At 38.1% G+C, this 16382-nt stretch overlaps 1 protein-coding gene across 7 annotated transcripts in view; it reads left to right on the forward strand.

Moving 5' to 3' along the window:
- Positions 1-16382, forward strand: part of LOC115223170 (microtubule-actin cross-linking factor 1) — a 342500-nt gene that overhangs the window by 218166 nt on the left and 107952 nt on the right. For all 7 annotated transcript variants that reach the window (XM_036512282.1, XM_036512283.1, XM_036512278.1 and 4 more), the window contains 2 exons: positions 1878-2042; positions 14935-15108. In XM_036512282.1, coding sequence (XP_036368175.1) covers positions 1878-2042; positions 14935-15108 — 339 coding nt within the window. The remainder of the gene's footprint in view (positions 1-1877; positions 2043-14934; positions 15109-16382) is intronic.

Consider the following 16382-nt stretch of genomic DNA (forward strand, 5'->3'; position numbering starts at 1 on the left):
TCACCGGCCATAGCAACTACTCTAATGTTTTAGAGCAGGCGCGCGGTCCCAGGAATTTTTCGAGGGGAGGGCACAAGGTCAGAAGGGAATACAATTTCAAGAGAAAAGGGCGTCATAACATTATTTAGAAAGGTGCGCTTCTTTTCGGGGGGGGGGGGAGCACGTGCCCCTCAGCTGCCCTACCCCAGGGTCTGCCTCTGTAGAGTGTGCTTCTTTTTCGGATACATGAATTACTGACCGATGTATGTATATATATATTATATATATATATACATATATATATATGTGTGTGTGTGTGAATGTGTGTGTGTGTGTGTGTGTGTGTGTGTGTGAGTGTGTGTATGTGTGTACTTCTGGGCTCTGTTTCTGTGTCTGCATCTGTATGTGTAATATATCTGTAAGTACCTGTTTGTCTCTGTAAACGCCTGTCTCTGCCTCTGTGTGTGTGTGTGTGAGTAATCACACCAAATAACATTCAGGTAATAATGCATCACAGGTGCAAACTAATTTGCCTCTGATTGTTGTTGTTGCTGTTGTTACAGCTCTTCCCTGACTTATGAAGTCCCTCCTTAACACAACCGATTCACTTCACAACGTTGACTAGTGTTGTTGTTGTTGTTATTATTATTATTATTATTATTAGATTATCACTAAATAAACATTTTAGATTAATCTTCCGAAGTTTCTAGATGATAATATCTCTGTGTATGTCTGTCTGTCTGTCTCTCTCTCTATATATATACACATACATACACACATCTGTGTGTGTGTGAACATACGTATATATATATATATATATATATATATGCATATACACGTTTATCTATACATATCTGCACACACACACACACACACACATATATATATATATATATATATATATACATATATATGCATATGTCTATATGGATCTATAAAGCATGCATACAGACATCTGTATATTTGTATACATAAATTTCTATTTATACATACCTATGCGTATGTATGTATGTAAGCAGCAGCAGCTGTAGTATGTTTCATTCCACAAAGTCTTGCATGAAAGTTGAATCAGTTTTTGTTGTTGTTTGTTGTTTGTTTTTGTTTTGTTTCTTATTGTGTGTTGAGTGCGTAATTGACGATGAATGGGCCAACGTTGTTACGTGTACTGGCAGAAAGTACACCACCACCTTCGTTTTTAACATCATTAACAAGAACATCAGCAACGCAACCACCACCACCACCACCGCCGCCTTCTACATCATTATCAACTCTAACAACAGAAACATAATCATCATCGTCAAGAACAGCAACACGCACATACACCACCACCACCACTAGCAGCTTCACCATCATTAACATCATCATCATCATCACGGTCTCATCATTATCAACACGAACAATCAACAATAATTATTATTACCAGCACCACCGGTACAATTTCATCATCATCATCATCATCATCGCTAACAACAAGTATAACGCAGTTATCATCATCATCATCGTCATCGTCGTCACCATCACAATAACAGCTGTTATGATGAATATTAAACCAGCTCACCTCTACTAACGTCTATTACGCGAATTGTAGAGCAACCTCTGTCTGTCTGCCTTTCTAATTCTTTCTCTTCTCGCCCCGGGACACAACTGTATACTGCAGGAAGGGTTACAGGTACAAAAGCAGTAGTAACACACCTGGTTATGTTTATAAGCGATTAAAAAACCAACCAGCCGGCCGACCGACCGACCGACCGAGCAACTAGCCGGCCAACCCGCCAGCCAGCCAGACAGACATGGTTGCCCTCCTAACAACGAACACGCAAAACGAAATGCAATCCCCGATTGTTGTACAAAATTCAGGTTGACTTGCTATGCTGAAAGTCAATATTAATTATTTTCAGACTATTCACCAAGATCTTGAGAGAGAACAGCCAGTTGTGAAGTCGACCCTCGCCGAGGCCGAGGAAATACTAGAAGCCAGGGAGATCTCGAAGAAGGCCGAGAAGGATCAGCAATACCAAAAACTGCGTTACAATACATCGGATTTAAAGTTCCGCTTCGGAGCCGTAAGTAAATCCATTGTTTTTTTTTGTTTTGTTTTGTATAGTTAATGAATTTTTTTTAATCGATTTTTTTTTATTCGTTCAAAATTGTTCTTTTTTCTATTGAAGCTGTTTAAAAAAAAATTACGAGGGTAATCTTTCAGTTTATGATTACAAAAATGAAAGTGAAGGGAATTATTGTAAATAATCGGGATTTTAAACTTTGAAAAAAAAAAAAAAAAAATTGTTTTTACTCGGAATTGTAATTTTGCTTTTAAAAGTAGATTTCCATAAGAATTTTTGGGGGGTGGGTGGGGGAGTAAAAATAAATGAATAATAAAAAATAAAAAGTTAAAAGCAAACAGTTTGGGGTGAAGTGTGGGTGTGGGTTGGGTAATTTAGAATTTGAAAAACTCTTTTTGTTATTGTTGAATTAAATTAAATTAATTTATTTACAAAATCTATAATCTCTGTTTTTGAAAACAGGAATCCAAGAAATTTTTGTTTATGAAATAACAAAATGTTTTCTTTTATTTCGAAGTGGGTTGGTGCCAATTTAATACATCTGTTTGCATATCGTCATCAAATAGTCTCACTGCCATTTTCGTGATCATAAAACGAAAGAATACCAAATCTGATAAAACTAACGATGTTCTTTGTTGACAAAATTCTACAAAAACTTGCCATAGTAGAATCTCTTTTTCTTCTTCATGACAATTTATTCCAAAGGCCAAACTTTTCTTCTTCATTTTGTTTCCTTATATTTTGATTCATACCAAAACATTGGAAGACGAGTTCACAATTTCAAAAAGATGTTAAACTCAACTAACATGTCTTGGATTATTATTCTTATAAAGAAGTTGTCTTGTAGCATTAAAGATGATTGTCAGTCGGTTCCTCTCTGGTCGGATCCATTGCGTGTATGGCCCCCCTCCTAGTTTTACAATTCTTCGTCCCATGAGGAACTGGTTTTTTTCTTGTAGAGGACAAGATGGCTGAGTAAGGTGTTGGTTTACCATCTCGTAGGTCTTGGTTCCGTTGTCTTTGGGCAGAACGTTATATTCTACATCCGTTAACCCAACTGCTCACCTCTAGCTGTGGTCTGTCTGTATCTGCCCCTCCCACTAACTGCGGTCTGCTTGTACGGTCCCCTCCCTCCAGCTGTGAGCTTTGGCGTGTGTCAGTATAGTTCCTCCCTCCAGACGTGGTCTATCGATAGCCACTCCTTCCTCGAGCTATGGCCTAATGTTCAGGCCCTGCCCTCTAGCTGTGGCCTGTCTCTACTAGTTAGTCCTTCTGTCTGTACAAGCTTCTTCTTTCAGCTTTTATGTCTGTATAGCCCCTCCTTCAATTGTGGTCTATCGATAGCCGCTCCTTCCTCCAGTGGTCTATGTGTTCAAGTCCTTCCCTCAAGCTCCGGTCTGCCTGTCAATACTACGCACTCCCTCTAGCTGTGATCTGTCTCTATCAGTTACTCCCTCTGTCGGTACCAGCTTTTGTGCGTGTGTATAGCCCCTGCGTTCAGATGTGGTCTATCGATAGCAGCCCTTTCCTCTAGTTGTGGCCTCTTTATTCAAGCCCTTCTCTTCAGCTGTGGTCTATCTATACCAGCCCCGCCCTCCAGCTGTGGCTCTTCTGTCAATGCCACCAACTCCCGTTAGCCCCTCCCTCCAGCTGTTGTCTTCCAGTCTCTACCAGCCCTCTTCCTATGGCTGTGATGTTTGTATCTGTTCCTCCTTCCAGCTTTTGTATGTCTCTACAGCCCCTCCCTTCAGATGTGGTCTATATGACGCACTCCCGCCAGCTGTGGTCTATCTATATTAGGCACTGTCCCCAATTGTGGTCTGTTTTTATCACACCTCTTCTAGCTGTGATCAGTCTAGTTTAGCTCCACCCACTCCCGTGGTCTTTCTATACCATCCCCCGCTCCATCTGTGGTCTATCTTTTTTAGCCCTACCCCTTCGGTGGTCTATCTCTATCAACCCATACGTCAATAAATTATAAAGCAATTTTTGTTCTCAGGTTTAAGTGAGAATCAACTTGAAGTGGATATTTTAACTGTTTTCTTTTTCTTCCAACAGAAATTTAATTAATTTGTCTGTTAATTATCTCCGCTTTCGTTACATCTCGTCTTTCGTTGTTAACTGATGTTTTGAGCTGTCTTTTTGAAATCAGTTTCTGATTTATTGTGCGAAAGCGGAGTTGTACTCGTCTAGCATTTGACTTGTTCCGAGTCGGTCTCTCTTTACTCTTTTACTTGTTTCAGTCATTTGACTGCGGCCATGCTGGAGCACCGCCTTTAATCGAGCAACTCGACCTCGGGATTTATTCTTTTTGTAAGCCCAGTACTTATTCTATCGGTCTCTTTTGCCGAACCGCTAAGTAACGGTGACATAAACACACCAGCATCGGTTGCCAAGCAATGCTAGGGAGACAAACACAGACACACAAACGCATATATATATATATATATATATATATATATACGACGGGCTTCTTTCAGTTTCCGTCTACCAAATCCACTCACAAGGCTTTGGTCGGCCCGAGGCTATAGTAGAAGACACTTGCCCAAGGTGCCACGCAGTGGGACTGAACCAGGAACCATATGGTTGATAAACAAGCTACTTACCACACAGCCACTCCTGTCTCTGTGCTAAAACTAAAGCAGTTACACCACAGAGGACCCATTTAATAACACAAACCGTTGAATTTATTTCATGGGTTAAATTTTCGTGGCACCCCTGCGGCCTGGTCACCGGCCCCGTTTCTACTGCGTTCTGCCGTGTTAGCAGTGAAGCTATACCGTTGTCAGTCAATATTTCTGAAAAGGTGCTCTGAGTAAAATAAGAATGTTTTAATTGTTAAAAATGAAAATTACAATGGAACAAATCATTTATATATACTTACATCATAAGAATTTAGAAACTTCGAGAGAACATGAAATAATTCGTTTTTTTTTTAACAGTGGAACTTGAAGCAGATAAGACTATGAATAATAGCGTGTAATTATTAGGTTTTTAAAAAATCTTTTTTCGATAAGAAACGTAATATACCGTGGGACTCGTACCCGTATTGTTTGTAAACAAGATGGGAGTTCTAACATTAGATCAAAGCAATCATTCAAAGTTTTTCATCCAGTTTAGAAGCTTTTCTCTTACCACGGAGGATTGCATGTTGATGAGGTCATAAAAATGTAGGAACATCGAGAGATGTGGAATAATTCGTTTTTAAAAGTGGAACTCGAAGCAGATAAAGCTATTGATAAAAAAGCGTGTAAATTTCGGGTTAAAAAGCCTTTTGGATAGGAAAAAAATTGAAGGCTCTTTAGCCCAATATTTACGCACAATTAACTTAATAATTAAAATAAATGTGCCCTTTTAAAGCCTAGCCAGGCTCATGGACCCGGTTTCCCGGTTTCAATGGCATATGTATTCATCGCAGCGTTACTCATTTTTGCCAGCTGAGTGGACTGGAGCAACGTGAAAATGAAGTGTCTTGCTCAAGAACACAACGCGTTGCCCGGTCCAGGAATCGAAACCACAATTTTTCGATCATGATGCTGACGCCCTATCCACTAAGCCATGCGCCTCCACAAATTAACTTATTAACATAGACATATTTATTTCCAAAGATATTCTAACCATTTGGGGGAAAGGAGAAAACACAGACAAACCACACCGGCAAGTTTTTATATGTTCAATTGGAATAGCCCTTACGAAATACAATAAAATGAGGCCCGAAACTTTATTCTTGGTTTAACAGGGGTCACGTCCCTAACCCAAATTTGGTTAACGACGATGCCATTTTATTCTACGTTATATATTAATCTAAGAATCCATAAGTGAGGAAAAATAATATGCACTCGTATATTTGTCAATATAGTGGGTTGCTATCTCTGAAGAGTACGTGGTGTTACTTGACCGTGCTGTTAATATCCGGTTATGTAACAACCAGTGTGAAATGCATTGGTCGATTAGCCGAAATTAATCTATAATACTCTGTATACTTTGATTAGCAAGCTTATGTATATTAGCAACAGCTTAACTCAAATTTCATATGACTTGAAGTTGCGTGGACGCGAAAGACGAACCCTTCTCATCAAACATAAGGAGACCACACACACGAACACGGCCGACGCTAAGAAGTTCGTGGCCCCTTTAGAGAATTGTCAGTGGAGATCTCTTCTCTACAAAATCTGAAGTTTGATGCTTCGTTTATTTCGTCGGTCCCAACCAAAAGGCGTTGAGGGCTTTAGGCTGCACTATTTTTCACAATGATATACTGAAATTCATCATAACGTTCTCCGCTCGAGCGTGTGCACGAGGCCCTCTCCTGACGCGGGGCCCAATTTAAAAAAAAAATCTGTTTAATTGGCTTAAAACCGGCCCTGGACACACATACACACACAAAGATAAAAATAAGTTTCATAATATTAAACAGCTGAGGCCCCTCAACAAAGTGATTATAAAACGATTAAATATTTTAATTGGTGATACGAGCCTTTACTGAATTTTCTTCTTCTTAATTGTATGTTAAACAGAACATCGTTACTAATTGGCCAGCTGCTCTGTTTATTATTATTATTATTATTATTATTATTATTACTGCATCTGCCAATTTCTAAGAGATAATAAAGTCACAATTACTTTTTTTTTATATTAATCCTTCCGCCTAAATTAGGAATCCCAGCTCTGCCTGTCAGAGTGTTAATTGTAAGTGTAGTCTTTAACAGTCGCTCATAACTCCCGGCTGTGATTAAGGCAAATTAATGCCCTAATTACTGCCTAACAACAGTGTTATTCCCTCAATCTTCTTTATTGTCTGATAAAATATTAAGATCTAATAGGTGCTGAATGTGAAAAAAAAAAAAGGATTAAAAATTCGGTTTGGTTCCAGATAGAAACCCTCAACCGCACTGAATATAAATCTTTCTTTGAAAATTTATATTTATTTAATTAACACTAATTTGCAATTGATGAATATAAGTGACGTATGCACCTATCTTAGTATCGTTGTTTCATAATTATTGTAATTGGCACTCCGTCGGTTACGACGATGAGGTTTCTAGTTGATCCAGTCAACGGAACAGCCTGCTGCTCGCATATTAAACCCTTCGCTTGTCCTCTGTATCGATCACATTTGATGCACAGGACATACGTCCTTGGCATCCGTGCATCATATTTGATATTCCAGTTTTGCTTCCAACCACCAGAGTAACTTGGGCCTTACCGAAAGGAAGGAAAAGCTTTATATTACTCAGAAAACAGGGGACGTTTAGGGCAGTCTTATGAATATGCTTTGGCGGGCAAAGAGTTAATCTATACTCTTTTACTCGTTTCAGTCATTTGACTGTGGCCATGCTGGAGCACCGCCTTTAGTTGAGCAAACCGACCCCAGGACTTATTCTTTGTAATCCCTAGTACTTAATCTATCTGTCTTTTTTGCCGAACTGCTAAGTTACGAGGACGTAAACACACCAGCATCGGTTGTCAAGCGATGTTGGGGAGGACAGACACAGACACACACATACATATATGTACATATATACGACGGGCTTCTTTCAGTTTCCGTCTACTAAATCCACTCACAAGGCTTTGGTCGGCCCGATACTATAGTAAACACTGTTTACACAATTATTTTAGAAAGTTTCTGTCTAATTTCAGACGAATGTCTTTTAGTTAAGACACAAAAATAAATTGTCTGTCAGGAATACAATTATTGAATAATTGAATTCTGCAAAATTCACACGAAAATTAGCAATTTCATAAACGCAGACCAATGCTTCTGTTAGTTTTGTTAATAACCCATACAACCTTCCAAAAAATTCCTTAGTAGTATGTCCAAACACATACTACCTTATTTGGAGTGGTTTTACAGTGAAAGGTGGAATTAATTTTTACTCGTCCTTAAATTCTGATTGGCGAACTTTCGGGACAGCTTATCGTTGCTACCTCATTGAGCGGGAAAAGGGCAAGAAATTGGATAGTTGTTTTCTGGTGAATTTTTACTATCACAACCGTCTCATGAGTCGGTTGTAAAGTTGTTTTTTTTTTAAATTTGAAAGATGTAGCTTGGAAGATCTAGGATTCGTATATTTGTAAGCACACCAACACAAATGTCCCTCCTCCCCCCGACTTTATTTCCTCATAACTTTCAAAAAAATGGATATTGGGATCTTTTCGGTTTGAACGGCAGTTTTTTCTAGCGGTGTCATATGAAATTGTCACCCATAATTATGACCCTAGTATCGATCTATTGCATTTCAATCTGTTTTAGGGTTAGGGTTAGAGTTAGGGTTCAGGGTGGGGGAAGGGTATCTTTTTTCTTCACAAATGTAAATAAACCCAATCTGTTTCTTAAACGAGGGACATATTCATACGGCACAGAATGTGTTCACCTCAATAGAGGTCATTGATTGGTTGAAATTGCAGAAATTGAAGAAAAAAACAACAAATATCTTACAAACTATAGAATATTCTCAATAAAGCCAAGAGAAAAAGATGTTGGATCTTTTCAATATCGTGGCCAGGACCCCAGATCTTTCTAGTTAACTAAATAATTTGAAACTTCGTGTACTCATAGAGTGGAACTAGTTTATTCGCCAGTTGGAACTAGTTTATTTGAGAAAAATCTATTTTATGACTTTAATCGTAGATTAAAACTGCGAATTTTAACCAATGAGATTGCTTGTTTTCATATGTAAAACGTTACTGCGATCTGTTAGTGTGACGTTGAAAGCAGTTTTGACGTAGTCTGCTCTCTCTTTGTAAGTCTGTCTGCCTCCCCCTCTCTTACTATATTACATTTATCTTGCTTGAACTCATTGAAATAAAACGTCCTCCTTTTTTTCTGTCTGTCTGTCCTTTTTTCTCTCTCTCTATCTATCTATCTATCTATCTGTATATATGTATGTTCATATATGTATGTAAATATTTATGAAATAAATAAACACACATTCGTGCGGATGTATTAAATATCTAAAATGTGTGAGCCTTATATGTGTGTGTGTGTGCGTGCGTGTAATGTATGTATAATTATATATATGCGTGTGTGAGCGTGTGTGTGTGATGAAAGGCAAAATCGACCTCGGCGGAGATGCCACTTCTTAATAGCAAACGAAAGCGCTTTGTTTACATTTAAGATGTTTAATACGTCACGAAATTGGTGGTCGAGACGGAGTAAATAAAATAAAGCCGAATGACGGAATATCATTGGTTAAAATTCTAATTATTAAACAACGTTAAACTTAGAAGTTACAATTCCGTTTTCATTCTGGTTTACAATTAAGTTTACTTTTGACACATTCTACCAGTATACGAAGTTTCAAATTGTTTGGTTCAGTAGGAAAAATTTGAAAAAACTGGCTTCAGAATAGAAAAGATCCAAGATGTTTTATAAACACATTCTACCAGTATACGAAGTTTAAAAGTGTTTGGTTACGTGGAAATTATTTAAAAAACTGCCGGTCAAACCGAAAAGATCCGGATATTGTTAAATGAAATTTCTATAAATATCTTACAGAGGGTGTAGGTCAGATACATGCGATGTGTTTCAGTATGAATGTATGTGCACCCGCCAATTTTTATTTCCCGTATTAAATTCCAATATAATTGTAATCTACACTATTTGAAAGGGATTTGTAGAAAATTTCATCAGAAAGTAACTACGTTTCTGAAAGGCATGAGGAAACAAAGTTCATGATGGTGGCGATGAAGGCACACTTGTGTGTCGGCATGCTTATTCGGTTCTCGTAAAACATGGCTGATGCAAGAAACTTGCCGGACATCTCTTCGTCGCCGTCGTCTATAACTTGAATCGTTGAAGCTCTGACCTCTTGATTGATAAGTTTTCATTTATGTTCAGCTGACGATGTTTTCCTTTAGGCTTGAGAAAACTGCAAAAATTTAATGTTCAGCGGATAAAGACGTTTCTATTTTTAACGAACCCCCGCCTCCCACAAAAACAAAAATCCTTGTTGAGAACTGATAATATCAGATGATAGATGAATCATTTGAAGCCTTCCAACACAAAGCAGACATTCCCGTTGGTTTTCATCTCATTTCTTTCTCTCTCTCGTTGCGAATTAAACTGTTGGTTGACCGCCTCCTGCCTGTCATTGATTGTATACTAATTTAACCGACATCTATATTTAGTACACCAAAAGCTTGTTTGACTCCCTAACGTCTTTAAATATCCCACATCGGTTGAAAGAAAGCTGACTTCAAGTTACCGTCAACCTATATAAAAAGAAAAAAATATAAATCAAGTGGGTTTTTTTTGTTATTATTTATATATTATTAATCAATTTAAACGTCCGTGTAAAAGCTGGGACGCCATGACAGATAGCGGAAGGTATAAAACAACTCTGGTACAAAAGAATAAACTAAAAATATAAAAAATCAGAAAGAACAACAACAAAGAGTTGGGGAGAGAAAGAGAGTAAGACAAACGAACAGTTAAATGTTTCTGTTGTAAATTGTTTTTGTAGCTTTCTTGAATTAGATGTTATTTATGGTCGGTTGTTCTTTGAACAAAAAAAGTTGGTTGAGATAATATTTAAGGGAAGATGATTCTCTTTGATACCAACTTATTCAAACTACTTTGTTTCTTATGTAAAAAAAAAAGTGGGGAAGCTTTAGAAATAAATGGAGTGGTTTGTCTATGTATTTTATATATTTATATATTTTTTGTTTGATGTTTACGTCGAAAGGGGAGAGCGGTTGAGTTGGTAGCCAGCAAATAGTAACTCCGCGGGGGTCTTTTCGAGGTCACCTAAAATTAAAAGGGGCCTGGATTTGTATGAGTGACAAGAGGTCAACAGTTTAATGTTAGTAAGTACTTATAGCTGGTAACAGTCGCTTCTAAAACGCGGTTTTTTTATTTTGTAAGGATGTTACTAAGTAGCGTTAAGTAGGTGAGACAAAACCCCTCCTGGCTAGAACACTAGTCTCTTGAAAGTTAACTGACGTTTGTAATTATTTCCTGGATAGATGATAAATTCAACTTGCATGTTTTTTTTTAGAGATAATTACTGGAATGAGAGAAATTTTGATTGGGTGTGTATTTCTTTTACCCACAAGGGGCTAAACACAGAGAGGACAAACAAGGACAGACAAACGGATTAAGTCGATTACATCGACCCCAGTGCGTAACTGGTACTTAATTTATCGACCCCGAAAGGATGAAAGGCAAAGTCGACATCGACGGAATTTGAACTCAGAACGTAACGGCAGACGAAATACGGCTACGCATTTCGTCCGGCATGCTAACGTTTCTGCCAGCTCGGTCGTCTCTTTCACATTCAAATTATAATACTAAGTCTATACGTTAATCACCCCTCCAACATGGCTACATTATATACATCACACCTCCAGTACAGTTACACTGTTGTGTCTCTTTCAGCTTGAGTACATAATGACCCCTCCAACATGGCCGTATATTTTACACTCTCACCCAGTTGTATTCATCAATGGATTTAAATGCAAGGGATACATACTGGAGCTTCTATGCCGCTCGTTTCCCTTTAGTCCCGTTTCAAGATGGCACCTTCTGCCAGATCCAATCACCCTCTAAATATCCTTTCTCTGCATAAAAAGCCGAGCAATGGCACAGGAGTTATTTCCCCTAGCTTCTATGTTTTTTTTTTTCTTTTTTCGGCGCAACACTCTTCCCTCATTATGGCTCTATATTCAACAAGGCATTACTGTCTGAAAGGCATGGAAGCACAGGTCTAAGGAACCAGTTCTGATCTATGAGGTTGATGTAACCGACTTAATCCGTTTGTCTGTCCTTGTTTGTCCTCTCTGTGTTTAGCCCCTTGTGGGTAGTAAAGAAATATGTATTTCGTCTGCCGTTACGTTCTGAGTTCAAATTCTGCCGAGGTCGAATTTGCCTTTCATCCTTTCGGGGTCGATCAAATAAGTACCAGTTGCGCACTAGGGGGGGGGTCGATGTAATCGACTTAATCCCTTTCTCTGACCTTGTTTGTCCCCCTCTTTGTTTAGCCTCCTGTGGGCAAATAGATAACTATTACAAAGACAGACCCGAACGAATCTCAGTCAATTCACCCTGCCAACATGGCTGTATATGTCACAGACACCCCTCCAACATGGTTCAGTCCATAAACATCAAGAAATATCTCCATTAGTGTAAACTACAAACTGTTTTCACAAACTGTGTCTGTTCGTCTTCCTATGAGCGTTTCAACCAGAGCAGCAACTACTGTAAGTAATGACAGCTGTCACAACGTGTTGCCTTGGTTTTTGACACCAATGTTGCTGTCCACCTTTTATATGTTTGAAGTGAACAGAGGACAGTTGTGTGTGTGTGTTATAGCATACTAGAAGCAGACAGACGTGAATATCGTTGGATATCTGAAGGAGACAAGGGACAGTCGTGTGCGTTGTGAGATGGCTGAAGTAGATAGGAAACGAATAAGTTTGTCGATTCTCTTTGTAAAATGGACCACCGTTCGGGTTCTATCCTCTGGCGCAGCATGGTGGGTTCACCTGCCGCACAACACGGCCATTATATATATATATATGTGTGTGTGTCTGTCTTTGCTAAAGTCGAAATTATGTTACGTTTAATCTTTCGCCTGTCCAAAGCATTTCCACAAGTTTGTCCTTGATCGTTCATGCTTGTTTTCATACTTTTTGCTAATCCTTGTTTCACACGTTGTCAGCGCGCATTTTTTTCGTCATATTCCTTTAATATACGATGCCTTACACCTGTTACACATATTCGTTTCCATTTTTCCCACCGGGTGCGGATCTAGATATTAACCGATCCGCTTTCTTTCCATAAGTCCTTAGTTACTCCGGTGACTGGAGGAATTCAGGATGTGTGTCATATGATGTATGGACGCCAAGGAAATTCGTCCTGTGCATCACGTGATTGCTATATTGGCCAAGCTAAGGGTTAAAGAAGAGAAAGGCTCAAACTCACGCTATGCCTGGGTTCTTTATAATTACGTCTACCCATCTACATTAATAGCGTTGAGAGACCTCATAAGTTCAATACACAATTTCTTGTTTCCTTGTCATTTATATAATCCTTATACACACACACACACACAGAAGAAGTGACTGATAGACCGCGTATGTACGTTTCTTCCTTATGAGTCACGATCCAAGTTGAGTCGCGAATACAAATCGTTTACTGTTGAAATATTTCGTAAAATGTAAATAATGTTCCTGAATGTTTCCCAATGAGTCATATAAGGCATGAAGACTAACACATCGTGTTTATGACAAACAGAAAAAGAAAAAGAATAATATTTATCCAAGATAAGAAAACTATCAACTAGTTGGGGGTGGGGTGGGGTTTAGTGTTGTATGGGGGTATTTAAGCGTAAAAGAGAGGGCACCCTTTTATTATTATTATTATTATGTAAGCCCTTGTGGCCAAAAGAAAAATTATAAGGGGTCGATAAAATAAGTTCCAGTCAAGTACTGGGGCGATATAATAGACTTACCCCTCCCCTCAAAAGTGCTGGTCGTGTGACAAAATTTAAATTATTATTCAAATAAAAGAAATAATTGTTATTATCGTGTAGATATGTAATTATTAAATATCTAATTATGTAAATATATAAATTCTTATCTAAATATGAAAATAAAGGGGTCGTTTGAAAGCTTAACAATTTACCAAAATGGCTGGCAAAGGTAAATAGTTAAGGAACTGCTAGACTAGTAAGTAATGGTCAGAAGAACGGTGGCTTACCTCTGATTGAATATCTGTGGTGGCTGGAGTAGACTGCTGTGTCTGGTTGTTACGAAGAGAAACAACAACAGTTGACAAGTTTGTACTAATTTCTTCTTGGCCAATATCAGAAGTCTTCAGTCGCTTGTGTTTGTTTAACATGTATAGAAGCAGTTGTAGAAAATTAAGCATGTTTTTACTCCGAATTTCAGTCGAGTTTGCTTTGTTTGTTTTTCTCTCTCTCTGTAACTAGTCCAACTGTATTTACGTAATGAGTTACACTGTCGATTTAACGACGAGGCTGAGATAAACTGAAGATAAATTAAACCGACTGACTTCTCACCATTCATTAATTTACCATTGTACTCAACAGAAGGGTCAACTTCTGGATGACTTCATTTAGAAGGTCGTTTAGAGAAACTTCCAACTTTTTTTTTCTTTTTGAGTATTTTTCAATGTTTATGGTATTAATATAATCCCTTTTCCTCTTTGCTGATGATACAATAATTATCACCAAGGCATATTAAATAAGGATTATCATAATTTATTCAGCAGATGTGTGTGAGCTGTTCAACTTTATTATTAAGGTGCAGTCTTCCAATCTGTGCTAAATTTTTGTCAAACGAAAACTGTTCGTCGTCTGGAGTGAAAGAAAGGAAATTTAATTCAGCTGAATTACAAAGTTCTTTTTAACTATTGTCTGTGAAAGGCTAAACTTTAATTCCTCTTTCACTGTTTTGTTTAAAACAACCATTTTACGGATGGCTGCCACGTTTCACACACTTCTCGCCTGTTGCAGAGCAGATAATTAGCAATTTCGACGGAAATACTTAACTGTTTGCTATTGTTTAATAAACAAAAGGTGACCACTATCTCATTGGCCGTAAAAGTTATTAAAACCACTTTTTTATTATTATTATTTATTTTTTGTATACGTACATGTGTGTTTGTAAGTCTTTCTTGGACACCTGAATATCTCTCAAACCTGTCATGACGTCCTCACTCTCTCTGAGATAAAATTCCTGGATTCGTCTTCATTTAAACCCTATCTTCTCCATTTCCTTAAGAACATGCCTCTTTGTTTGTGTCGCTTTCAATCAAAACGGATGTTACCATCATTTATCGAACTCCTTTGGATATTATAACAAACAATTCTACATGAGGAATTATTCTCCCATGGGTCTATCTTTACCACTTTGTGTCTCCATCCAGGCCTCCAATGAAGCCGAGACGAGGACGAAGAAATTCGATGATCTTTATGAAGATCTCGAAGACTTTTACAATATTGTCGAAGACCTTGACCAATGGATGGACACAGCTGTTGAGAAGGGACACGGTATTAAGGTCTCCCAGCAAGATCTCGAAGTCCAATACGGGATGCTCAAGGTAAACCCTTTTTATGTTTTTAATCATTTGTAAATCAATGTTTTTTTTTCTTCCAGAATTTAAATGTAATTTATTTTTTGATTAATTTAAAAAAAAATTGTTTTAAATTGATTGCTAAAGAATTTTTTGTTTTTGCGAATTGTTGAAATACTTGTAGATAAACGTAAGCTTTCTCTTTAATAGGCCACAGTATTTTAAACTGTGATCGTCTTTTAAAAGTCTGTAAATAAATAGTTGTGTGACTAAATTCATCACGCGAAATGAGTGGCTTCCAATTGGACCCCTCCTTTCACCGAATGACGTTTAACAAACACCCACTCCTCGTGTTTTGGGGTGAGGAAGCAGGTCGTTTTAGGTCAAACAAAAAGTTAGTTTTACGCAGTGAATTATCAATATTTTCGCATACCATTTCGTTCAGCACGCGCGTCTTTTTAGATATGTGCGAAGACTAATTTTCCCTTATGGTAAAATTTTATAGTAATTACTAACGGCGACGGGAGTTTATATTAATGAAATTACAGAGCGCCTTGACCAATCACCAGTCACGTTTTCTGACCATTTACATATTAGGCAATCCCGACAAAGATGTTTTTGTTTGTTTTTCCTTTTGGATCTGGAGGAAGAGGCAGAGCCCATGACTTTAGTAGGCTCCCTTCTGGGACTGGTAATATTGATGCCATTCATTTTCGATTCAAATAGTTGTAGGTCAACATTTGCTGGAAATGCATGAGCAGGGAGGAGATTCCAGTGGTGTGGAAGGACTGATTAATGGTTTGAGCAGGACCAGGGTGGTTGGACACAGCAAGGGTGACAGAGGTGGAGGGACAAGTAGGAGATAGGTCCAAAGACCAGAAACCATAACATATGTTGCTGTTTCATCTTGGGTCAGCTCTGAGCTACCAGACCTATGACCAAAGATATTGTTAAGCCCAAAGTCAGCGTTGGTCCAACAGACTTGTGGTCAAAGATATTCCAGCCATGACCATTCTCCCTGTTCTTATTCTGTCATGCAAGTTACACAACAACCTCACTAATGTTGGTGGTGGGAAAAATAAATTTACCCAATTACACTATTCCACTCCTTCTCTTTCTCCTCTCTCTCTCTCTCTCACTCTCTCCACCTGTTTCTGCCTCTCTGTCTCTTCATATATATATATATATATATATATATATATATATATATTTGGAACAAATGCAATAGAGGGCATTAAAACGTTTTGGCAGATAGACAACACAAAGGTGGACAAGAGAAACAACAATTAGAATATGTATGT

Source organism: Octopus sinensis, linkage group LG22 (genome assembly GCF_006345805.1).
Source record: "Octopus sinensis linkage group LG22, ASM634580v1, whole genome shotgun sequence".
NCBI classification, from domain to species: domain Eukaryota; kingdom Metazoa; phylum Mollusca; class Cephalopoda; order Octopoda; family Octopodidae; genus Octopus; species Octopus sinensis.